The sequence below is a fragment of the Mustelus asterias genome, chromosome 1 (genome assembly GCF_964213995.1).
Source record: "Mustelus asterias chromosome 1, sMusAst1.hap1.1, whole genome shotgun sequence".
Classification (NCBI taxonomy): Eukaryota; Metazoa; Chordata; class Chondrichthyes; order Carcharhiniformes; family Triakidae; genus Mustelus; species Mustelus asterias.
The window spans coordinates 156,625,048-156,652,032 of NC_135801.1; the positions used below are offsets into that span (position 1 = coordinate 156,625,048).

The following is a 26,985-nucleotide window of genomic DNA, read 5'->3' on the forward strand; positions in this document are numbered from 1 at the left end:
TTGCGCTGAGAGACTTTGCACACAGGATATCAGAAAACACAAACATTTACAGGAGATTTTCACTCCACACTGGTTTTATGGAGTGCATTTGTTTTCCCATGCTTAGAACTTTTCCTCTTTCTATTTTATCTGATACTTCGACATGCATTTGCATTATAAACTTCTAACAAACGGCTTTGTAGATTTCTTCCTTCCCCCACCCTCACGATGCTGAATCAAGAAGCAACATACTAACTCCACCCCTCCGCCCCAGCTATCAAAGCCACGCAGTTCAGTACGCACAAGCTTTCAAAACTCAGCTTTCACATCACTTAATCATCTTCAAAAATCTATCTCTACTACTCATTACCGGTGGTGACATTCCGCACTGGCCAACCCAATCGATCACATCAGCTTTCCAATATAAACAGCAACATCTGGGAGCTAAAAAGCTAACCTCGGCATTACACGGAACACCACAGCAAAAAAATAATAATTCAGCATTAAGTAAAACACGACAGCAAAAAAAAAGAAATAAGAAAGAAATAAGACACTGGCCACAGCACAAACCTCCTGGGGCAGGTTCTTGCTCCAGAAACCAGGATACACGGACGTTGTTTTTGCTTGGGTGAAAACGGCTGAATTTGAAGAAAGAAGCAGGAGCGCACGGATGAAGTCTTACAGTTACCAGTTTCTCATCTTTACCTAGAATGAGAGGATAAATGCTGTCAAAATCTATGTCAGTTGTGACTCAGCCAAGGCCTTTCATCCTTTAAAGAAAAAAGGGAAGAAGGACCTGCAATTTCAGAAAATTGGCCAAAACCAGCGCAAAAAGATATCAAAATTTTAAACACAGATTATTTTCAGCACAGATAAGAGTTAGATAGAATTTTCACAAACATTCCTACTCGTTTGAAAAAAACTCTGGCCTGACCATGCCCCAAAAATCAGACTACACAAAATCACCACTCAAATATATCATGGAACATTTTTGAAGCAATGTTGTTTTAATATTACATTCTTAAATATTGACCAATTGCACTGGTGCACATATTTGGTGATAGACAAGTAAGTGAACTGAAGCTGGAGGAGAAAAATCTCTTCTCCAAACTGGTGTAATTTTGAGTCACATTAGTGCCCAGATCACCAATTACTGTACATCCAAAATTGAGGCGATATTCTGGGCATTTGCAATCACTTTCCAGACCATTTACTGGCAATGAAAGGTTGAGAAAGATCTATTTTTCCAAAGCTCCTATCTTGGAAGGCAACAGTATGATACAACATTTAGAAAACAAATAACCACAAAACACAGAAGCAACTAAATCATGAGTATATTAAACTACTTATCGCAAGGGAAATGGATATAAAAGCAGGAAAGTTTTACAGCAGCTGGACAGAGCCTTAGGGAGACCACATCTGGAGTATCATGTACAGTTGTGGTCTCCTTATTTGAAAACATAACATAATTGCATTAGAAGCAATGCAGAGAAGAAGGTTCTTTCTTGGGATGAACGGCTTCACTTATAGGGAAAGGTTGAACAGGTTGGGCCTATGAGGTGATCCTATTGAAACATACAAGATCCTGAGGAGACTTGGTAGGGTGGATTAACAAAGGATGATTCCATTTTTATTATTTATTAGTGTCACAAGTAGGCTTGCAATGAAGCTATTGTGAAAATCCCCTAGTTGCAACACTCCAACACTCGTTCGGGTACACCAAGGGAGAATTTAGCATGGCCAATGCACCTAACCAGCACATCTTTCGGACTGTACGAGGAAACCAGAACACCAGGAGGAAACCCACGCAGACATGAGGAGAATGTGCAAACTCCACACATACAGTGACCCAAGCCGGGAATCGAATACAGGTCTGGCGCTGTGAGGCAGCAGTGCTAACCACTGTGCAACCAGCTTGCAGGGAGATTAGAAATAGGGGACACAGTTTAAGAATAATAAGGCTCCCGTTTAAGACGGAGATAAGAAAAATCATTTTTCTCTCAGAGTCGTTAGCATGTGGAATTCTCTTCCCCAAAAAGCAGTGATGGCTGGGTGATTGAATATCCAAAATCTTATTTTAGGTAAAAAAAAAAGTTTTTGCAAGGGCAACTAAGCCATTCACGATCTGAACATGTCCGAAGTGCTTCCGGGCCAATGTAGATGTAGTCTTTTGAGATGTAGTCACGAGTAGAATGCAGCAAACCATAAGCAAACAGTTTGTAGACAGCAAGGTGTCCAGAAAATCTGCTACACTTTGTATTGGTTGAGGGTTAAATGCTGCCCAAGGAACCAGGGGAACATCTCTGCTCTTTGCGAACCGTGCCACGGGACACACTGACAACACTAAAGGCGTTATATAGACCTAGGTTTTGAGTTGTTGTTTGTAGCTAATGAATTGTTTTTGGAGTCAAGTCAGTTATCTTGTCGGCAAACACAGCATTCGAGACAAGGTACCACAAAGAACACGGGGATGAATAACTAGTTAATTTATTTTTCATAGAAACCCTACAGTGCAGAAGGAGGCCATTCGGCCCATCGAGTCTGCACCGACCACAATCCCACCCAGGCCCTACCCCCACATATTTTACCCGCTAATTCCTCTAACCTACACATCCCAGGACTCTAAGGGGCAATTTTTAACCTGGCCAATCAACCTAACCCGCACATCTTTGGACTGTGGGAGGAAACCGGAGCACCCGGAGGAAACCCACGCAGACACGAGGAGAATGTGCAAACTCCACACAGACAGTGACCCGAGCCGGGAATCGAACTCAGGACCCTGGAGCTGTGAAGCAGCAGTGCTAACCACTGTGCTACCGTGCTACTCATAAGAGTAGTGAACTGATAAATGTTGCTCTACACACCAGGGTGTGCATTCCCTGGTGATAGGAAATCTATGCCACAGCTCAGAGGTCAACAGAAGCTTTAATTACTGCCAACAACTTGCTTTTAGTGCTTCCTTTATCTTGGTTCAGTTCTAACATTTTTTCCTTGGGGGTCAAAAAATTGTGGGTTCAACAGCAAAGTGCTGGAAATCTAAATAGAAACTGATAAAAGTAAAATACTGTGACTGCTGAAAATCTGAAATAAAAACAGGTGATGCTAGCAATACTCAGCGGACCTGGCAGCATTTTTGGAGAAAGGAACAAAGTAAAAGTTTCAGGTTGTTGACCTTTCGTCAGAAAGTTTTAACACAAGGTCATCAACCGGAGACGCGCTGTTCTCTCTCCACAGTTGCTGCCTGGCCTGAATATTTCCAGCACTTTCTGTTTAAATTTCAGCTGTGGGTTAAAAGCCTTACTCCAGAGATTTGAACACAATCTAGGCTGACACTTCAGTATTGTAGTGATGGACTGTTTTACTCTGTGAAAGGCGATCTTTGAAATGAGGTATTAAACCAAATATGCCCCTCAGGTATCACCAGTGCACCACTGCGTCACTACTGATGAAGGATTTACACCTGGAGCATTAACTTGTCTGCTTTTAATACAGATGCTGACTGATCTATGCAGCACGGTGGCACAGTGGTTAGCACTGCTGCCTCACAGCGCCAGGGACTCGAGTTGGATTCTCAGCTTGGGTCACTGTCTGTGGACTTTGCATATTCTCCCCGTGTCTGCGTGGGTTTCCTCCGGGTGCTCCGGTTTCCTCCCACAGTCTGAAAGACATGCTGGTTAGATGCATTGACCCAAACAGGCGCCAGAGTGTGGCGACTAGGGGAAATTCACAGTAACTTCATTGCAGTGTCGATGTAAGCCTTACTTGTGGCTAATAAATAAATAAATTTTAACTTTAGTTCCAGTACTTTCTGATTCAGAGTTTCAGTTTTTGCTCACATTATTATTCAGGAACTCGGTCAGAAATGCTTTCAAGGAGTTGCCTTTTGAGTGCAGGATTCTGAAGTTCACCACAATCAAATGTGGTGAATGCTGCTTGAAGTCTATGCATGAGCACTTAAAACAGAAAGGAGAAGGAAAAAAAAACTTGCACCATTTGGCACTTGACACATCCATTAGCAGTTTCCAACCTATGAAAAATATAATCATTTGTTGTTTCAGAAGCCGGGGAGGCGATGGCCTTGTGGGATTATCGCTCAGCTATTAATCCAGAAACTCAGCTAATGTTCTGGGGACCCAGGTTCGAATCCCGCCACGGCAGATGGTGGAATTTAAACTTAGTAAAAAAAAAAAATCTGGAATTAAGAATCTATTGATGACCATGAAACCATTGTCGATTGTTGGAAAAACCCATCTGGTTCACTAATGAACTTTGGGGAAGGAAATCTGCCGTCCCTAGCTGGTCTGGCCGACATGCGACTCCAGAGCCACAGCAATGTGGTTGACTCTCAGCTGCCCTTGGGCAACTGGGAATGGGCAATAAATGCTGGTCAGCCAGCGATGCCCATGTCCCGCGAATGAATAAAAAAAATAACGGCATGATACTGACAATCTACTGAAACCAGTGAAATCATACCCCAGCATTATTCAGTGCCTTCAGGAGGAAAGCATAATGGAGAAAAATAATAGTTCAGAGAGTAAGTTGACAAATATAAATGTGCATTAATATAAATCAACCACAGTTCTTAACCCACCAAAAACTTCTACCCAGTAATGACAATTATTACTGTAGATATCGGAGGTGCTGTGAAGCATCACTTGGAGACTTGGGTTGTTCTCCCCTCAATAACTACAGTGAAACTCTCAGAATATGCTACAATAATCAAGTCTGTAAATTCCATTTAATATCACCAAACACTTCCCAATTGGTTCCCATATATTCAGCCAAGATGTTGTGATGCAATATATGTACTTAACTTCAGCCTGACTATTCAGTTGTTTAGTTCCACAAAGGCAAGCCGAGCAATCATGTCTTAATCTTTTGAAGGAAAGGTCACATCAAACTTGATGGCCGGAATTCTCCAGCCATTCGTACCCCGCCGCCAGTGAAAATGGAGAAGTTGGCGCTCAACCAAACCTCTGTGCACTGCAGCGGACCAGAGAATCCCAACTGTGGGTGAGGTCGGAGAATCCCACCCTACAGATCTGCCCTGACGCAGCTAAGACCAAGCTGAGGTTTTCTGGCTGTCATAGATAGTAACCCATTTGTTTACATAGGATGTGGTTAGCTTTATGATCAGAAAATCCAGGCCCCAATTTTTAAAATGTTAACCGGGACTCTGGTGCATTTACAGCTTTCTGTTTTAGTGTAAGTTAACAACTACTGCATTGCAACATTTTTTTTAAAAACAGACCTTGTGGAGATAGATACAAGATTGGTTTCAAGTGATTGCTGTTGAAGTAGCCAAACTTTATGCATCCGAAGAGCTTGTTCTTAGACAAGTGGCAGGCAATGTGAGCCAGGTAGAGAGCACGCTTCCTCAGGTAACGCTGGTTAAGGTTGTCCTTTGCTTGGAGGATTTCCTGAAATTGCAAAGTTCAAGGTCAACTTAGGAATTTCCCATCCCTCAGATTTCAATTACATCAGTCAGCCTTTCTTCATTACTCTTCCCCATTTTGCCTTTCTGAACTGCCAGCACATCCAAGTTATTTGTCTATGAGGAGAGACTAAGTCAGTTAGAATTATATTCATTGGAGTTTAGTTGGGTGAGAAGAGATCTGATAGGAACTTATAAAATTCTAACAGGTTAAATTCAAAAAGAATGTTCCCAATGGTGGGGGAGTCTGGAACTAGGGGGTCATAGTTTGAGGATAAGGGGTAAATCTTTTAGATCTGAGGTGAGCAGAAATTTCTTCACTCAGAGTGTAGAATGTGTGGAATTCACTACCACCAAATGTAGTTGAGGCCAAAACGTCGGACGATTTCAAGAAGCAATTAGATATAGCTCTTGGGGCTCAAGGGATCAAAGTATACGAGGGGAGGGCAGGGTTAGGGTACTGAATCTGATTATCAGCCATGACCATAATAAATGAAGGAACAGGTTTGAAGGGCCAAATGGCCTACTCCTGCTTCTATTTCCTTGGAGTTTCAACTGCAATCCATAAAAAAACTCAATGTCAGTCCTTAGGCCTAGGATGTATTTATTTGGTGTCAGGTGCAAGTTACTCTTCAGCAGTTTACAATTTCATTCCCACTGATAACTGCCCAGTGATGTTGAATTGCAACAAATAGTTGATGCCAAGTCTGGTACTTCAGTCCTCAAATTTGAGTTCCAATATCTTGTCACTGCACAAGATGCCTAGCCCCATTGTGAAATGTGGGATGCTAAAAGAGGTAGTTAGAGAAGTAGTGGATGTATTGGTTGTAATTTTCCTAAAATTCTTGGATTCTGGAGATGTACCTGAAGATAGTAAAACTGCCAATGTGACACCCCTATTCAAAAAGGGAAGGAGGCCAAAATCAGGTAACTATAGGCCGTTTAGCTCAACACAATTGTTGGAAAAATGTTGACATCAATTATTAAGGCAGCATATTTGGAAAATCATAATCTAATTAAGCAGAGTCCACATGGCTTCATAAAAGGGAAATCTTTCCTGACTAAGTGAATAGAGAGGAACCAGTAGACGTGTTGTATTTGGACTTTCAGAAGGAATTCGACAAGGTGCCTCACAAAAGGTTAAGTCATAACATAAGAGCCCATGGTGTTGGAGGTAGTATATGAGCATCGATAGAGAATAGGCTAATGGGCGGGAAAGAGTGAGTGGTTAGCCAGGAATCCCAGCAACAAGGTTCCTGATGTTAATTAGGGAATTAATTCCCTCACGTTCCTGGAGATCGATACATCCGGGATGCTGCCAGTTATTGGTGGTAGATGTCAGGCCCCCAGGGCCCTCGTTAAATTCAGCCTTGACCAACAAAAAGAAATGCTACTCTTGGATTTGTTAACAATTTCAGTTTGGAGATCGTTGAACATGGTGATGGGTAGCAGATACTGAAACAAGTAAATTGAGGGGATTTTACACGGTGGGTGCTGAGAAGATGTTTCCAGTTAGGTGTGAGATTAGAACATTATCGTGGAGATTGGGGGTACAGTTTATAAGTAACAGGGCTCCTACTTAGGATGGAGATGTGGAGAAAGCTCCTCTCAGAAGGGTCATTAAACTGTGGAATAAGCTTCCTCATACAGCAGTGGAGGTTGGGTCATTGAAAATATTCAAGGCTGAGTGAGATGGATTTTAGATTGATAAGGGAATCAAGTATTATGAGGGATAGAAAGGAAAGTGGAGCCAAGGCCACATTCTGATCAACCGTGATCTTATCAAAATGGCAGAGTAGGCTCAGGGGGCCGAATGGTCTTTTCCTTATTCTTTCACAGAATGTGGGCATCACTGGATAGGCCAGCACCTATTGCCCATGCCTAATTGCTTTTGAGAAAGTGGAGAGCTGCCTTCTTGAACCCTTGCAGTCCATGTGCTCCAACCACTCCTAATTCATGTGTTAAGTATGTATTTATGATTAAATGAAATGCAAAGTAACTATATTATACTAAAGTAACTGTACTTTATGAACAAAAAAGTGAGTTATGAAGTCAGCAAATCCAACCTCCCAACCCCTGAAGAAACTTACGGCTGGCATTGTAACAGCGACATCCACATTAATCTCTGGCTTGATGCAAGTACCAAGTAAATAACTTCCAATAACTTTTACAGAGGCAGGACGTAGAAAATGAAATTTCCCTTTGATATTGTAAGGTATTTGAAGAAAAGGAACTTTCACACCTTTTGGAAGCCAAGATTGGTCTGTAACCTGTTGGAATACAAAACAGGGTTACCAAAATAAACCCACTCCGTAACAAGATACCATTTATGCAGTATGCATTAACAATGGTGATTGGTTATACTATTCCATAGATATTGCACTTGTAGATGATGCTTTAAAGGTTACATTGTGTGACCCGTTAAATACAGTACAGCTCAGCTAACATTACATGATGACCATGTTGAGTACAGAACCCTTCAGGTCAAACAGTTATTGCGTAAAGACTTTAAATAACTACTATGTTGTACTCAAAAGTGTAAGAATAATCACAGGACAAATATTTTAAAATACTAGTTGCTGGCCAGTCACTGGACAACAATGAAAGCCTTGATCACGTTTCCCTCTCAGCAAATTCATGATTAGAATCATGAATAGGATGAGAATTCCTCACCTAACAAATCTCTAAAACTGACCACACAAGGTGGTAATAGAATAAGGAACTACCAGTCTATTCCCAAGAAGCAATGATGATTCACAATGGCAACAAATCACAACTCCCCGACCAGAAGGAGTGAAACAAACTCGGAAACCTTAAATGTTCAAAGATTCGGTCTGGAAACATTGACTCCTCCCATAGGTTAGTACAGCGTTTCCCAAACTGTGAGCTGTGGACTCATCAGCCTATCAGCATCCAATGCTCCATGAGGCCTTGCTCTGATTGGTCCATTTTGTTGTAGCAATCATTTTTGAAATTGGTTGGTTGCTGCTTTCGAACCGGCATTTGCTAGTCATGCAGCAGCCTCCAGTTCTGTAGACCCCCTGGAGACTCTTCACAGATGTCCAGGGGTCTGTGGGCCTCAGTTTGGGAACCCCTGGGCGAGTAAATCAAGTAAGAAGTTTAACAACACCAGGTTAAAGTCCAACAGGTTTATTTGGTAGCAAAAGCTACCAAGCTACCAGTGTGGCTTTTGCTACCAAATAAACCTGTTGGACTTTAACCTGGTGTTAAACTTCTTACTGTGTTTACCCCAGTCCAACGCCGGCATCTCCACATCATGACTAGTAAATCAAGTGAGACCCTTTCTTCTACTAAAAACAGTCACATCCTACAGCCTTCCTCACTTGTTTCCATGGAAACTCCATAGCAAAAAAAAACAGCCTTGGTCCCCCTCCACATGAAAGTTTGAGCCCAGCGATTCCCTGCCTCAAATTTCACCCATGCCTTCTCCTCCACTCTCTGCAGCCTCACCCATCCTCATCATCTTCCTTTCCCTCCACTATCATCTCTCTCCCTTCCCATCTGAATTCAGCTATCTTCCACCCTGCAATACTGCATTTGATCTTGGCTCTCAATCAAAGATCTCATACCATTATTTCAAAGAATAACAGGAAAGTTATCCCCTGTCTCTTGATCAATATTTATCCCTCAATAAATATCACACAGTCACATTTACACATTGCTGCTTGTGGGAAGAGAAAAATACTTTGATGGCTGTAAAACGCTTTGAGCTGCCTGATGATTGTGAAACGCATTAGATAAATGCAAGCGTTTATTTTTCTTTCTACCTGCATGTCTCTTATCTCTTTCCCTTAATCCCATCTGTTTTCCCAATTTTTACATTCTTGACATGATTTAAATCTAAGTTTGCTGCGTTATACTTTGTGATGAAACAGACGCATAATGGAAGCAGGTCTCCACCCTAAAGCCAGTCAAATATTTGTTAGCAGCCATCAGTGAGGGTGAGGCTCTTCCTCCAATACTAACCCCAAAACCAGAGCTAAGATCAAAATTATTCTGGTGAAAATTGTAAATGGAGATGACCACCGATCTATCAGAATTCATCCGCCATCATATCAGCTCCATTCGAGGCAGGTTCAACTGAATAGTGATGATTGTTGAAATCTCGAAGGACAGGGAATCTTTGCCAATTTTCTATTCCAATGATTTAATGAAAACAGATGCCATTGTGTTTGACATATTCTGTTCTCAGTCAGTTAAACACTGCAGTGCATGGGAGTTTGAGATTACCATCTGTTTGTGTTCTCTAAGCAATATTCAAAACTACTTCATAATAAACCACACAATGAACAGGTCACATATGGCAAATATCCAGCAATTCCAACAGATGGTTTCTTAGCAGGATCCCAGGAATCCAGTGATAATTCAAAACTCAGATCCATCATGAGACAATTTCTACACAAGACCTCTTCTTTCATTTTGTTTCTCTGTACACTACTATGTACCTGTTGAAGGGAGATTTAAAGAATAGGTTTAGGGGGAACAATATCCTTGGTTTAGGTGCCTGTATAACAATTTATATTCAAAGGTACCTGTATAGCAATGTATATTCGTAGGAATAAATAGTATATAATAAATATATATATGAATTTACAATTATACAATCACAAAGGGCATGCATGAAAACTCCACCATGTTAACAGGAGTTCAGGATAGTAAAATGACACAAGGTGGATGCTAGCTTTTAGCCACATTCCTGAACACCATTAGCTGGCTTGAGCACAAGCTTGTGTACAATAGATCACAGATACTGGTGACTGGTACCAGTCTATGATCGGAGGCCTCGGATGAAAACCAGACACGGAGGATTAGGGAGGACAGTCATGGGAGATGATAAGGAGGCCCACTGGACAAGGAGTATTGTACACTCACGGACTCCAGATCAAAGAAAGAAAGATAATATTGACCTGAGGTACCATGAGTCGTGGCCATGAGACCACGAGCTGATCATGCACAAGCCCACCTTATGTAATGCCTTTTTCATTGGATATGTGACTGCTGTATGTAATCTGTAATCAATATTATTGGACAAGGTCCAGCCGTGATGGGCTGTGTAGATATTTGAAGAATGTATAAGAATGGATGTTTTTCCTTTGTTCGTCAGAGAGAGGCACTGGGTTTAACAGAAGCCATCTCCCCGCCGGCGAAAATAAACCCTTTGATGCGAGGACCAACCCTGAACGTTGAGTGATTTCTTTGAGAGTCTCTCCCGCTAACAGTAACCCCCACCCTAACTAAAAAGACTTGATTGACATAGTGGCAGCCAATCCTCTGTATTTCCACTTCAAAGATTTTTACTACTTGTGTGCCACTTATTTGATATCTTTCCTGAGAAATACCTAGAAACAAACAGTTCCAGAAGAACAGGCGAGAACAAGACTGTGAAATATGACTGCCTCAAAATGAACATTCTTGTAACTTACACCCGACCAACAAAAGATATGCCAAACAAGAGAGGGAATTAATACTCCCTGTACTTTTATATAAAGAGTATAATAAATCCAAGACACAATGCATTCACAGCGCTTTTGTAACCCATGCTGCCAAATTCCTAATCTCAGCAGCAGATAGATAGTAACCTCATTTGTTTTTTCAGGGTTGGGGGGCGTTGTCTGGTTCAGAGAAGCAACAAAGAAAAACAAATCAGAGAAAGAAATTTTTCATCAACATCTTTCACTCAATTTTAAATAGATCCCCCATTCCCAACAATACACAGATATACAGATATACAAATCAGAAGCAGGAGTAGGCCACTCAGCTCCTAGAGCCTGCAAGATCATGGTTGATCCAACTGTAACCTCAACTCATCATTCCCCCCTACCCCTGATAACCTTTCTTCCCCTTGTTCGTCAAGAATCTATCTACCGCTGCCTTAAAAATATTCAGACATGGCTTCCCCTGCCTTTTCAGGAAGAGAGCTCCAAACACTTACGAACTTCAGAGAAACGATTTCTCCTCATTTCCGCCTTAAATGAAGTACTAGGTTCTCAAATATGCATACAAAAGTACATTCAATTGAATTACTTTCCGATAGATATCTTCTAATTATGCTCCACATTGTAACAAAATAAGAATTGAATGTTCTTACATTGACTTGCTTTGTTTCTGGTATGTTGCTGAGGAAATTCTTCAATTCATGGAGAAAGGTGTCAATAGCCTTACGCTTTTTCTCCTTCAATTTCACTTCTTTCAAGAGTTCCTCGATCTGTAAAATACATTACAAGTAATCTAGAGAAACAAGGACAATAGATACCAATGTTTGTTCTCAACCACTTCAATGATAATGCATCTAACTACTGAACTGCTTAATTCATGTTTATGAAGTCCTAAATCTTGCAACCTTTCCAATGACCAACTGGTCAACCAGCTGTCAAATATGACATTGAGCCATACCATGACAGAAGAATTTTTTTAAAGTTTAAATGTATTTAGTGTCACAAGTAGGCTTACATTAACATTGCAATGAAGTTACTGTGAAAATCGCCTCGTTGCCACACTCCAACGCCTGTTCGGGTACACTGGGGGAGAATTTAGCATGGCCAATTCATCTAACCAGCACATCTTTCAGACTGTGGGAGGGAACCGGAGCATCCGGAGGAAACCCATGCAGACACGGGGAGAACGTGCAGACTCTGCACAGACAGTGACCCAAGCTGGAATACAGCCCGAGTCTCTGGCACTGTGAGGCAAGCTCAATCTCTGAACAAGGATGAGAGAGAGAGAGAATTGGAAAATAAAACACCTCAAAACCTTCACAAATATGGGACTCAGTCACCACAGAGTGCACAATATCACATCAGCTAATAATAATCTTTAGGTGACATGGATTAAGCATGCAGAGACACTGTAAAAGCCAAGGCCCAACGGGCACAATCAGTTTCCACCCCACCCCTACCACACCAGTTGAGATCAGCCAATCCATGAATTTCTTTGAATGAAGAGCTGTACCACATCAAGTATTGTATTTGGTTAAGCTGCAAGGACCAGAAAAGCTCAGGTTTTCTCCTCAGTCTGTTCTGAGTTAGCTGGCACCATCACTAGAAGACAAAGTGGAATGTTGCACGTGCCTTTTGGGAACACAAGCTGCTTCTTGGCTCTCTCCACAAAAGCTCACTGGTACCTGAAGAAAACCCCTCTGATACACAAGGGGAGATAAGGAACTGAATTTAATTCAAATTGCCACCTCAATCTGAAGCATAACTTAATTCATTAGAAACTATAGGAGAAAATTCTGAAGGAGAGAATTAATCTCCACTTTGGAAAGGCATGGGTTGATTAGACTATTTCTTTATTAGTCACAAGTAGACTTACATTAACACTGCAATGAAATTACTGTGAAAATCCCCTAGTCGCCACACTCCGGCATCTGTTCGGGTACACTCGGAGAGAATTTAGCATGACCAATTCATCTAAACTGCACATCTTTGGACTGTGGGAGGAAACCCACGCAGATACGAGGAAAATGTGCAAACTCCACTCAGATGGTCACCCAAGCTGGGAATCGAACCCGGGTCCCTGGTGCTGTGAGGCAGCAGTGATAACCACTGTGCTACCGTGCCACCCATGTTGGAAAGTCAGCATGGCTTTGTCAGAGGAAGGTCATGCCTAACAAATTTGATACAATTTTCTGGAAAAGTGATCGAGTGTGTGGACGAGGGAAGTGCAGTTGATGTGGTTGCTATGGATTTTAGCAAAGCCCTTGACAAAGTCCCACATTGGAGACTGATTGAGAAGGTTGAAGCCATGGAGTTCAGGGAAACTCGCGATACGGATCCAAGTCGAGCTTAGTAATCGCAATAAAGGGTGGTGGTAGACAGCTGTTTGAGCAACTAGAGGCCGATGTCCAATGGCGCCCCACAAGGTTCAGTGCTGGGTCCCTTATTGTTTGTTATACATAAATGATATAGATGATAATGTGGGGGGAAATGATAAGTATGTTTGCAGGTGACACAAAGATTAGTAGGGTGGTTAATAGTGAAAAAGGTCACAGGAAGATATAGATAGGTTGGTCAGATGGGCAGAGCAGTGGCAGATGGTATTTAACCCCGATAAGTGTGAGGTGATGCACTTTGGAAAAAGTAACAAGATAAGTGAGTAGTTAATGAATGACAGGACACTAGGGAGTTCAGAGGAACAGATGGACCTTGAGGATTCACAAATCCTTGAAAGCAGCAGAGCAGGTGAATAGGACAGTTATGAAGACATATAGGACACTTGCTTTTATCAGTCAAGGCATAGAGACAAGAGCAAGGAGGTTATGTTGGAGCTGTACGGAACATTGGTTGGGCCACAGCTGGAGTAGTGTGTGCAGTTCTGGCCACCTCACTATAGGAAGGATGTGATTGCACTAGAGAGGGTACAGAGAAAGTTCACCAGGATGTTGCCTGGGGTGGAGGCTGGGAACATTATCACATTTTAAAAATATTGGGATGATCACTGGAAATAGGGTTAGCATGACTTTAGCAGTAGTTATTGTCCATGCACATGTGATGGGCTGAAGGGCCTTTTATGCACTATACGATTCGATGAAAGTCACTGAGCCAACGTGAACTTTTATGACTTAACATAAATGCAAAGAGAGTAAATTTGAAACACAAAAAGTAAAATGTATTAGTCACTGAAAGGAAACCTTCCCATTGTTATTTCTTCCATTCCATATAACATCAGGCAGTTTCGGTGCAAGTGTTCAAGCATCAACAAGTATAATGTGTTTATTAATTTAAGTTGGAAACAAATCAACAATTTCATCAGATGAGCGCACTCCCCAAAGCTTGTACAAAATTAATTCAAAATGTTTATATCTGGCAGTTGCATGGATCATTTTAGCAACAGAAGGATGACTTTTTAAACAGGATTTAAATTAACATTTTAATTCAAGTAACTGTGAGGATGTTCAACACCAAAAATTATCAGATGGTCATAAAATCCCTACACTACAGGAGGCCAATCGGTCCATTGTGTCTGAACCGACCACAATACCACCCAGGCCTTATTCCTGTAACACTCATTTACCCTGCTAATCCCCCTGACACTAGGGTCAATTTGGCATGTCCAATCAACCTGACCCGCACATCTTTGGACTGTGGGAGGAAACCAGAGCACCCAGAGGAAACCCACGCAGACACAGGGAGAATGTGCAAACTCCACACAGACAGTGACCCAAGCTGGGAATTGAACCCGGGTCCCTGGCGCTGTGAGGCAGCAGTGCTAACCACTATGCCACCATGCCAGAAATTTAGAAGAATTCAATACAGCACTTTATTCCTTTTCAACAATGTATTCAAGACACGAGTTTTGTGGGGAGGGGTTTGGCCTTTGGCCTGAAACAACCTTTTGCTGGTGGCACAATTCTCTCAACATACTGATAACATGCATACGTCTTATTAACATCTTTCAATTAAAATCTCTGTTGATTACAGCGATTTGCAATATCCTTTGTCGGACTACACAGTGGAAGGCATAAAGTACAGACCAGAAACATAGGGTAACCTAGCTGCCAACAAGGAGTACTGGAGAAACTCAGGCCACTAAAATCCCTGGGGTCTGACGGTAGACGTGCTAGACTTCCAAAAATAATAGCTACATAGCTAGCATGTCCATAAGCTATGATTTTCCAAAATTCCCTAGTTTCTGAAAGAGTCCGAGATTGGAAATTAGAAAATGTAATGCCACTATTCAAGAAAGAAGGGGAGAAGACAGGGAACTACAGGCAAATAGCCTGCATCAATCACTGGGAAGACGCTGGAAGAATCCATTATTAAGGAATCTTAATAATGCACTTAGTATGATTAAAACAAGTCAACATGGTTTTACAAAAGAGAAATTATTCAATGTTATTAAGTGTCTCAAGGTGGATCATAACAGCGTCATAAAGAGACTGAAACGTGGACAGAGCCTCAGCCTTTCCCAGCAGCCGAGTGTACCTGCCGCCGAGCCAGAGTGATATATTCACCCCGCGTTCCATTACTTTTTTTCAGAACCAATTCATATCCTGCAGTCAAGTTTTAATACTTGTTCCATCTCCTCTTCTCGTACACCTAATTCTTACTGCCACCATAATTGCTTTAAAATATATGAACTGTACCAATATCTCAATGTGAGGGGACCCTGTATATTTTTTAAAAATACATATAGGTACCTCACAGCTGTTTCTAAAATTTAAAACTGGACAAAGAACTTTTAAAATGGCTGAATCCATAGAATCCTACAATGCAGAAGGAGGCCATTCAGCCCATCCGGTCTGCACCGACCACAATTCCACCCAGGCCCTATCTCTATAACCCCATACATTTACCCTAGCTAGTCCCCTGACATTAAGGGGTAATTTAGCATGGCCAATCCACCTAACCCGCACATCTTTGGACTGTGGGAGGAAACCGGAGCACCCGGAGGAAACCCACGCAGACACAGGGGAATGTGCAAACTCCACACAGTGACCCGAGGCTGGAATTGAACCCGGGTCCCTGGCACTATGAGGCAGCAGTGCTAACCACTGTGCCGCCCCATATTTGTCTGACTCTCAAACACAAAGGAGCTGCCTGGCAGTATCAAATAAATATTGCCTTAGGGAACTACAAGCTCACTTTGCCATTTTACCATCCCTCAAGCAGCTTTTCAGAAAAGGGACTTTCCTCAGATTGTATAGCTGGCCTCAACTACACTATTCCTGCCTCAACTTCTGTACCATCACTTACCAGATTCACCTGTGTGTACATATCTCATTGTGTGGAGTCAACTCCACCAGACAAGTGAATTATCCAGCATCGATGGAGCAATGAAATAAGAGCTTGGCCAGAGGCCAGAATTGAACTACAGAGGTATCAGGGTTGATGGGTTGGAAATTACAGAGATATGGAGAAGGGAAGCCACGGAGGCATTTGCAAACAAGAGAGAGAACCTTCACATTGAGATGTTCCTCGACCAGGAGCTAATGTAGGTCTGAGAGCACAAGGGTGATGGGTGAACCGAACTTAGTACATGTGAGGATACCAGCAGTAGAGTTCTGGATGGTGCAAAGAGAGAGGCAAGCCTGGAGAACATTGGAATATGAGTCCTGAGTAACACTCAGAAACATATTTATTTTCAATTATTACTATATCATTGGGCTCATTCATCTAAACTAAAAAGGGGACAACGTTCTTCAACGCACAATGCATTGAAGCTGCCATGTGTAATCGATGACTACAAAATACTTCTGAAAAAACAAAAAAATTCCCAAGCTCAGTATCTGCTGTGTGGTGCGAGCTGATCTCAGCAACAGTTGGCCACAGGGGCGGGCGGCACAGTGGTTAGCACTGCTGCCTCAACCCGGGTTCGATTCCCGGCTTGGGTCTCCGGGTGCTCCGGTTTACTCCCACAATTTTAAAGACGTGCTGGTTAGGTACATTTACCCGAACAGGCACGGGATTGTGGCGACGAGGGGAATTTCGCAGTAACGTCATTGCAGTGTTAATGCAAGCCTTACTTGTGACGAATAAATAAACTTTAACTTTACAGTATCCCAGGAGTAAGATTCCTGACCGCTGTCTAACAACTCCAGATGACAAATGTGGGTGTGGACACTGGCTGCCAGAATTCACTGCCTACGCGCAGGAAGAGCGACAGCGGGGCGACAGCGGATAATGGCAAAGGAGAGAAAATCATATATTTTTAAACAATGATACAATCATCGCATTTTGTGCTTCAATGCGATAGTGGATGGGAGTCCGTTAGCGGGAAAGAGCGTCTATTTTATCCATAACAGAAACATTCAAATATCAAATGTTCATATCATGCGTGATGCAGTACCTGCATTCTAAGAAGAGTGGAATGAAAGAGATTCTCTGTTTCTTTCAGCTGACTGAGTTCTTCATTACTTGGTGGCTTGTACAGCTCTCTTTTCCTTAGTTTAAAAGCTCCTATCGCTCCCGCACCAGTGGTTTGTTTTTTATTCACGATGTTTCTCCTTTTAGCAGGTTTTTTAATCTCTTCATCTTCCTCCTCGTCATCAACACTACTGCTTCCGGCATCTTGGAGTTCTTCTAAATCCTTCAAGCAAAAGCACAGTAGATTAAAATACAATGTAACAAGGTACGTGCTGTTAAATTAACAAACTACACAGGGAGGGCCAACCTCTACCTCACGAGACCCCACAGCTCTCTGTTGGTGTAACGTGATTCTTGACTTATTTGTGCCAGCCGATGGGTTTAATCAGGGAGGATTGCAGAAAAGGAGGGAAAATGGGACAACATTGCCAATATATAGTAAGGAGTCTCACATCACCAGGTTAAGGTCCAACAGGTTTATTTGATAGCACGAGCTTTCGGACCTGATGAAGGAGCGGTCTTCTGAAAGCTCATGCTACCAAATAAACCTGTTAGACTTGAACCTGGTGTTGTGAGACTTCTTACTGTGTCTACCCCAGTCCAACGTCAGCATCTCCACATCATGACTGCCAGTACATGGCTCTGAGGAAGAAAAGGAGGAAAGGCGGAGGAGTCACTGTATTTACACAGAAACATAGAAGATAGGAGCAGGAGGCGGCCTTTTGGCCCTTCGAGTCTGCTCCGCCATTCATTACGATCATGGCTGATCATCCAACTCAATAGCCTAATCCTGCTTTTTCTGCATAACCTTTGACCTCATTTGCCCCAAGTGCTGTATCCAACCACCTCTTGAATACATTCAATGTTTTGGCATTCTTTGGGTGAAGAAATGTCTCCTCACCTCCATCCTAAATGGTCGACCCTGAATCCTCAGACTGCAACCCCTAGTTCTAGACTCCACCATCATCGGGAACATCCTACATACATCGACCCTGCCCAGTCCTGTTAGAATTTTATAAGTCTCTATGAGATCCCCACTCATTCGTCTGAACTCCAGCGAAAACAATCCTAACTAGTGAATCTCTCCTCATACATCAGTCCCGCCATCCCTGGAATCAGCCTGGTAAACCTTGCTGTGGAGGGAGTGCAGCGAAGAATATTCTTCCTTAGAAAAGGAGACCAAAACTGCACACAACACTTTAGGTGTGGCCTCACCAAGGCCCTGTATAATTACAACACATCCCTACTCCTGTACTCGAAACCTCTCGCAAGGAAGGCCAACATGTCATTTGCCTTCTTTACTGCCTGCTGCACCTACATCTTACCTTAAACTCATTGCAGCATTAAATTTTAAGGTCGGAGTGTAATGGTCCTAGAAGCAATTGCACACAATCATTTGACAACCTAAAGAACTGACTTGCATTTACGTAGCACCTTTCGCAAACCTCAGGACGTCACAAAGCATTTTACAGCCAATAAGGTTCTTTTTTTAAATAGTGTAATTATTGTTCCAGTGTCAGAAGTGTGGCAATTTGCATATAGCAAGCTCCCAACAATAGAACTGTGATCTGCTTTTGGGGTATTCTTCAAAATATCAAGGAATCTTTTCTCTTAATGAAGAAACAGGGCTGAGGTTTAACGTTTCATCTGCAAGACAACACCTCCGAAAGTGCAGCACTCACTCACTGCCACACTGGAAGGAAAGTCAGCATCATATTTTTGTGCTCAGGTTTCTGCAATGGTACTGGAGCGCACAACTTGAGGACTCTGGGCAAAAGTACTACCAATAAAGTACGACAGACTGACACCTTGGTGGGAACTGACAAAGAGAGGAAACACCAGAAGCGAGCTTCTCCTCAAAGCTCAGGTGGGAACCCTCTGCTGTGTTGATTCATTTTCCCTTGCGCTGACATCAAGGGACAAATTAATCACATTTTCCAAACTTCAACTGAACATGAGAGTGAATGGAACCTGAGAACCTGTGACAAGAGGAACATGGAGAGAGAAAAGAGAGTTAAAAGCAGAAAGATGAAATGTAACTGCAAGGAAAAAAAAGACAAAGTGAGCATAGCAAATAGGGACGAGTGAATCCAAAATGAGGGAATTGTAGAGCAAGAAAGATGTAGCAATAGAGAGGGAGGGGTGGAATGAGGAGCATTGCAGAAGGGGGTTGAAACAAAGTAAAAGGGAATGAAGAGGGAGTGGCATGGTGGAGCAGTGGTTAGCACTGCTGCCTCACAGCGCCAGGGACCCAGGTTCGATTCCCGGCTTGGGTCACTGTCTGTGTGGAGTTTGCACGTTCTCCCCATGTCTGCATGGGTTTCCTCCGGGCATTGCAATTTCCTCCAAGTTTGAAAGACATGCTGATTAGGTGCATTGACCCGAACAGGCACCGGACTGTGGCGACTAGGGGAAATTCACAGTAACTTCATTGCAGTGTTAATGTAAACCTTACTTGTGACCAATAAATAAACTTTAAAAAGACTTTAAAATGAGGGGGAACAAGAATAAAATCTACCTATCAAGCAAATTACTGGAAACAAAGCACTGCAGAATGTGGATAAGCCTACAAGAGGAGAGGCTGTACTCGATCTGGTACTGACTAATGAGCCTGGACAGGTGTCGGATCTCTCAGTGGGGGAGAATCTTGGGGATAGTGATCATAACTCTATCTCCTTTACGCTAGCATTGGAAAGAGATAGGATCAGGCAAGCTAGGAAAGTGTTTATCTGGAGTAAGGGGAAATATGAAGCCATCAGGCAGGAGATTAGAGGCGTAAATTGGAAGGAGGCATTCTCGAGGAAAAGTACTGAAGTAAGGTGGCAGATTTTCAAGAAATGTTTGTCTGGAGTTCTGCATGACAACATTCCGATGAGACAGGGAGGTGTTGGTAGGTTACGGGAACTGTGGTGCACGAAAGCTGCGCTGAACCTAGTGAGAAAGAAAAGGAAAGCGTACAAAAGGTTCAGAGAGCTAGGTGATGATAGGGATCTAGATGAGTATACGGCTTGTGGGAAGGGACTTAAGAAAGAAATTAGGAGAGCAGAAGGGGTCACGAGAAGGCCTTGGCAGGTAAGATTAAGGAGAACCCTAAGGCGCTCTATAAATATGTGAAGAGTAAAAGGATGAGATGTGAAGGAATAGGACCTATAAAAGGTGACGGTGAGAAAGTGTACAGAACCGGAAGAAATAGCAGAGGTGCTTAATGAATACTTTACCTCGGTATTCACGGTGGAAAAAGACCTGGGTGGTTGTACTACAGGATTGAGGTGGACTGAAAAGATTGAGTATGTGGACATTAAGAAAGAGGATGTGTTGGAAATTTTGAATAGCATCAAGATAGTTAAGTCGCCGGGGCCGGATGGGATGTACCCCAGGTTACTGTGGGAGGCGAGGGAAGAGATTGCAGAGCCTCTGGCGATGATCTTTGCGTCGTCAATGGAGACGGGAGAGGTTCCGGAGGATTGCGGATGTGGTTCCTATATTCAAGAAAGGGAATAGGGATAGCCCAGGTAATTACCGACCGGTGAGTCTAACCTCAGTGGTTGGTAAGTTGATGGAGAAGATCCTGAGGGACAGGATTTATGAACATTTAGAGAAGTTTAGTATGCTCAAAAGTAGTCAGCACGGCTTTGTCAAAGGCAAATCGTGCCTTACGAGCCTGGTGGAGTTCTTTGAAAATGTGACTAAACACATTGACGAAGAAAAAGCGGTAGATGTGGTTTACATGGACTTCAGCAAGGCGTTCGATAAGGTCCCCCATGCAAGACTTCTCGAGAAAGTGAGAGGGCATGGGATCCAAGGGGCTGTTGCCTTGTGGATCCGGAACTGGCTTGCCTGCAGAAGGCAGAGAGTGGTTATAGATGGGTCTTTTTCTGAATGGAGGTCAGTCACCAGTGGAGTGCCCCAGGGGGATCTATTCTGGGACCCTTGCTGTTTGTCATTTTCATAAATGACCTGGATGAGGAAGTGGAGGTAAGTTTGCCGACGACATGAAGGTTGGTGGTGTTGTGGATAGGTTGGAGGGATGTCAGAAGCTGCAGCATGACATAGATAGGATGCAAGACTGGGCGGAGAAGTGGCAGATGGACTTCAACCCGGATAAATGTGTAGTGGTCCATTTTGGCAGGTCAAATGGGATGAAGGAGTATAATATCAAGGATAAGACTCTTAACAGTGTAGAGGATCAGAAGGACCTTGGGGTCTGGGTCCATAGGACTCTTAAATCGGCCTCGCAGGTCGAGGAGGTGGTTAAGAAGGCATATGGTGTGCTGGCCTTCATCAATCGAGGGATTGAGTTTAGGAGTCGGGAGATAATGATGCAGCTTTATAAGACCCTCGTCAGACCCCACTTGGAGTACTGTGCTCAGTTCTGGTCGCCTCATTACAGGAGGGATGTGGAAATGATTGAAAGGGTGCAGAGAAGATTTACAAGGATGTTGCCTGGATTGGTTGGCATGCCTTATGAGGATAGCCTGAGGGAGCTCGGTCTTTTCTCCTTGGAGAGACGAAGGATGAGAGGTGACCTGATAGAGGTGTACAAGATGTTGAGAGGTATAGGTCGGGTGGATTCTGAGGCTTTTTCCCAGTGCTGAAATGGCTGCTACGAGAGGACACAGGTTTAAGGTGCTGGGGAGTAGGTACAGAGGAGATGTCAGGGATAAGTTTTTCACACAGAAGGTGGTGGGTGAGTGAAATCGGCTGCCGTCAGTGGTGGTGGAGGCAAACTCGATAGGGTCTTTTAAGAGACTTCTGGATGAGTACATGGGACTTAATAGGATTGAGGGTTATAGGTAAGCCTATATATAAGCCTAGGTAGGTAGGAACATGACCGGCGCAACTTGTGGGCCAAAGGGCCTGTTTGTGCTGTATTTTTTCTATGTTCTATGTTCTAAAGAATGTGCACTGATAGAGGAGGCAGTAACTTCCGGGCTCCCCAACGTCGGACTGTAGAGTGGGAAACCCCTCTCAGATGCCCAAAGATAAGGGTTTGATGGCAATTGCCTATATGTGCTAACTTCAGAGTGACCCGCCAATGCTGGGAACCATCCAAACATGCAATCTAAATTGCAAACTTTAGATGGTTCCGACTGTTTCATAAAGACACAGAAAAGATTCAAATTAAAACCCTTCTTACTTCTGGGTAACTATCGTACAGACCTCTACCCTCTCGGTAAAATGTAAAGTTTGTTGATTAGTCACAAGTAGGCTTACATTCACACTGCAGTGAAGTTACTGTGAAAATCCCCTCGTCGCCACACTCCGGCGCCTGTTCGGCGACACTGAGGGAGAATTTAGCATGGCCAATTTACCTAACCTGCACATCTTTGGATTGTGGGAGGAAACCGGAGCACCCAGAGGAAACCCACACAGACATGGGGAGAACGTGCAAACTCCACACAGACAGCGACCCAAGCGGGAATCGAACGGTGCTGCAAATTAAGAAATTGTGTTTGCGATTCCAAAGTCCACATTTTTTATGTAAATTGTAAACTGCAGTGATTCCAACCCTGATCCCTTGTGGAACAACACTTTCCAACTTCTTCCACTCGAGTGAATATCTTATTTTCTCACTCTCCAGCTTACTGACTTGAAACCAGCTATCAATCCATTCTGCCACTTGTCCCGACTCCACATCTCTGACCTTATTCATTCGTTTATTATTCTGACTTTATTCATTAATTACTTTTGAAAATCTAGATAAATTACATCTCCGACCAGTCCATAGGCTATTACTCTGTTACCTAAAATAAAATTCAATAAAGGTTTGTCAAAAAAGATTTTCTCTTTTGAAATCCATGCTGATTATTCATCATTATCTTTCTCACTCTAGATGCTCTTCTATTCTCTCCTGTAATAAGGATTCTATTATTTCTCCTATCACTGACATTATGCTGACTAGTCTATAATTCTCTGGACATGTCTAGAATCACAGAAACTCGACAGAGCAGAAGGAGGCCATTTGGTCCATCAAACCTGCACCCACAACAATCCCACCCCAATTATCTACCAGCACTACACCCTTTTCTAACAAATAGGAGTAGTAATGCCTCTCCTATCTCTTCCTTTGATTCTTTTAAAATGCTTGAATGCAATCCATACAGATCAGGGATTTTAATCCTCTGAGTTTTAGTTCATTAAAGACATCCCCTTTTTATGTTAAATGTAATTACTTCATTGCCCATCTCACAATTCAGTTCTATCAGCTTTGTAAATACCAATATTAAATAACTGTTTAACATTTCTGTATTCTATTGTTCCGGTGGCATTCACCTGCCAACCCCTTAATGGTCTTATTCCCATCACAGCCTTCCTTTTATTCATTGATTTATCCATTGTGCCCCACTGGTGAATAGTTTGCTCTTTTCTTTTAGCGGATTGAATTTTCCCCACACTCTTTGAACATTATTTTAAATGTTTGCTATTCTTGTTCCACATTGTTCGTTGCCAATATAGATGTCCAATTTATTTTCCCCAAGTTCTATTCTCAAAAGCAGGTTTTCTTGAATCGTGGTTTTTGTCATACTTATGTCCTTCACTATCATCTTAAAATGTATATTATGGACATTATTTCCCAGATGTTCCCCTATTTTAACTCCTCTTATTTTCTCTGGCTCATTCCCATTACTAGATCCAATAGTGAATCTTCCCTTGTTGGGCTTTTTATAGATTGGGTGAGAGAGTCTGATAGACTTTGTAGAAATTTCTCTCCTGAAATCACTTGTCGCGACTCCTTCTGTCCAATGAATAGCGAGGTTGTTGAATGCAACCTCCACCCCCCACTATGATTTTTAAAAAATTTAATTCTCAAATTTGTCGGTATACTTCTTCCTGCATTTCCCCTCACTATGCAGTGCTCTGTAGGCTACACCCATTAGCGTGATTGTTGTTCTTTTTATCTTTATCCAGACAGATTCTATTTTTACCTTGTGGATAGCTACGCCTCTTTTCTCTACTGTCATTACATTGTTCCAAATAAGTACAGCTCTGCCACCTCCCTGACCTTTTCCATCTTTTCTCAATACGTGACACCCTGCAATGCTTAACTCACTATCCTGATTTTTCTGTGGCCATGCCTCAGTAATCTCTATGTCTGGCTCTTCCCAATGTACGAGTGCTGCCGTTCCCTGTGTTATTCCGGACGCTGTGTACATTGCTACACAGATATTTTGACTCAGTTTTAATAGGATTTTCACTCATTTAATTTTAACCAGACTCCCATTCCATATCTCTGTTTTTCCTTGCCAATAGCATCCCTTACTTTATTCTTTCCTACGTTCACCTGCACTGTTTTGTTTATATTTAGGTTGCTGACATTTGCTGTAGATTCCTATCCCCACCCCCTACTAGTTTAAAGAACAGTAGGCAGGATTTCCCACATCCCCTTGCAGTGTTTCACCAGGGCAAAGGTAGCCTGCCATTGACTGGCAGCAGGTCAGCATCAGCAGGACCAGATGACCCTACCAGCAACAGGACCGGACAACCCCACCATTTGATTTTGATTTGATTTATTATTGTCACATGTATTAACATAGTGAAAAGTATTGTTTCTTGCGCACTATACAGACAAAACATACCGTTCATAGAGAAAGAAATGAGGGAGTGCAGAATGTAGTATTACAGTCATAGCTAGGGTGGAGAGAAAGATCAACTTAATGGAAGGCAGATCCATTCAAAAGTCTGACAGCAGCAGGGAAGAAGCTGTTCTTGAGTCGGTTGGTACGTGACCTCAGACTTTTGTATCTTTTCCCCGACGGAAGAAGGTGGAAGAGAGAATGTCCGGGGTACATGGGGTCCTTAATTACGCTGGCTGCTTTGCTGAGGCAGCGGGAAGTGTAGACAGAGTCAATAGATGGGAGGCTGGTTTGCGTGATGGATTGGGCTACATTCACGACCTTTTGTAGTTTCTTGCGGTCTTGGCCAGAGCAGGAGCCATACCATGCTGTGATACAACCAGAAAGGACGCTCTCTATGGTGCATCTGTAAAGGTTGGTGAGAGTCGTAGCTGACACGCCAAATTTCCTTAGTCTTCTGAGAAAGTAGACGTGTTGGTGGGCTTTCAGAACTATAGTATCAGCATGGGGGGGACCAAGGCAGGTTGTTTGTGATCTGGACACCTAAAAACTTGAAGCTCTCGACCCTTTCTGCTTCTACTTTCTACCAGCAAGAACAGCTGGAAAATTCCAGCAGATACTTCTGCTCGAAGGAGAGCCCTGCCTTAAAAAATGGTCTGGCCTGATGAAGGAGCGGCGCTCCAAAAGCTCGTGATCCCAAATAAACCTGTTGGACTTTAAGCTGGTGTTGTGGGCATCTCCACTTATTAAATATAGAGGCAGACATTGCATAGCATTCCAAGTGTGGTGTATAAAAGTAGCAAGACTTCTTTATTCTTGTACTCCAATCCCCTTGCAATAAAGGCCAACGTGCCATGTGCCTCCTAATTACTGACTGCTAACATTCCGTGTCCCAAGTCTCCCTCAAAGCATCTGGAACTCACTCACCCGAATTCACTGCAGGGAAAGTAAACCAGAGCAAGACATGCAGTGCACTTACCAGCTGCCCAGCACCGTGCACATCACCCTCGGCGCTCTTCCTCTTCATCTTTACCTTGTGCTTTAATCACCGATTGACCCCGTTTCCCCGGCAGCGCTTCCCCCACCGGGGCCTCTCCGCATGCGCGCTGCCCCTAGCTCCGCTCCGCCCCCGCGCCGCACTCTGCATTCCCATTGGCTCCGCAGCCTGTCAATCACCTGCGTCACATCCGTTTGTCTGTCAATCATCTTGTGTCACATCCGATTGGCTGTCAATCATCTTGCGTCACATCCGATTGGCTGTCAATCATCCTGCGTCACATCCGATTGGTTGTCAGTCACCGGATGTGGAACGTTCCCCGGGAATTTCCCGCGGCGGCGCTGCGGACTGGGGGAAAAAAAACCATTTGACTTTGTTTCCTGACAAGGAATGTGGCTTTAACACTGCCTCAGCTTTGCAAATATTATTGCATCTTTCCCTAGACATGTACTTTTCTCCTGTTATTGTGTATTGCGGAGCTGGGTTGAGTAAATTTGAAAAGGAACACATCTTTTATCTAAACACTGTGTTAATTATTATTCTTGCAATCGCCATATTGCTGCTCTGACACCTGGTCAAGATCTAACCAAATAAATAACATCATGACATCCAGGCATCGACTCCCTCTGCTGGACACCTTCACATGTATAAAATTAAAGTACCAAGTGAACCCTGTTCAGGTGGAACCAAAAGAGAAAGCGAGTCATAGAGGTTTACAGCATGGAAACAGGCCCTTCGGCCCGACTTGTTCATGTCGCCCTTTTTTTTAAAACCCCTAAGCTAGTCCCAATTGCCCACGTTTGGCCCATATCCCTCTATACCCATCTTACCCATGTAATTGTCTAAACACTTTTAAAAGACAAAATTGTACCCGCCTCTACGACTACCTCTGACAACTTGTTCCAGACACTCTACCACCCTTCCTCAAGTCCCTTCAGCTATGGTATGACCATCTCCCTAAATGTGCTATCCGCAATGCTCTCAGACTTGCAGATGCCCCACAGTGCCCCCAGCCACCGTTCCAGCTCCAAAACTCGAGCTTCCAGGAGCTGCAGCTGGACACACTTCCTGCACGCATGCTGGCCCCGGGCACTGGAAACGTTCCCGGCCTTCCACATAGAGCAAGACGAGCAAACCACAGCCTCGAGCCCTATAAGTTTGAAAACTTTATAAGAT

General features: G+C 43.1%; 1 protein-coding gene across 1 annotated transcript in view; it reads right to left on the reverse strand.

The window, feature by feature from the left end:
• The window catches only part of nol6 (nucleolar protein 6 (RNA-associated)), a 104,289-nt gene extending 78,339 nt beyond the window's left edge, over positions 1 to 25,950 (reverse strand). The window contains exons 1-6 of the mRNA XM_078221229.1: positions 25,792 to 25,950; positions 17,222 to 17,461; positions 11,523 to 11,639; positions 7,504 to 7,683; positions 5,231 to 5,399; positions 550 to 684 (exon numbers count right to left, since the gene is read on the reverse strand). Coding sequence (XP_078077355.1) covers positions 550 to 684; positions 5,231 to 5,399; positions 7,504 to 7,683; positions 11,523 to 11,639; positions 17,222 to 17,461; positions 25,792 to 25,839 — 889 coding nt within the window. The 5' untranslated portion in view covers positions 25,840 to 25,950. The remainder of the gene's footprint in view (positions 1 to 549; positions 685 to 5,230; positions 5,400 to 7,503; positions 7,684 to 11,522; positions 11,640 to 17,221; positions 17,462 to 25,791) is intronic.
• Positions 25,951 to 26,985: the final 1,035 nt, after the last annotated feature.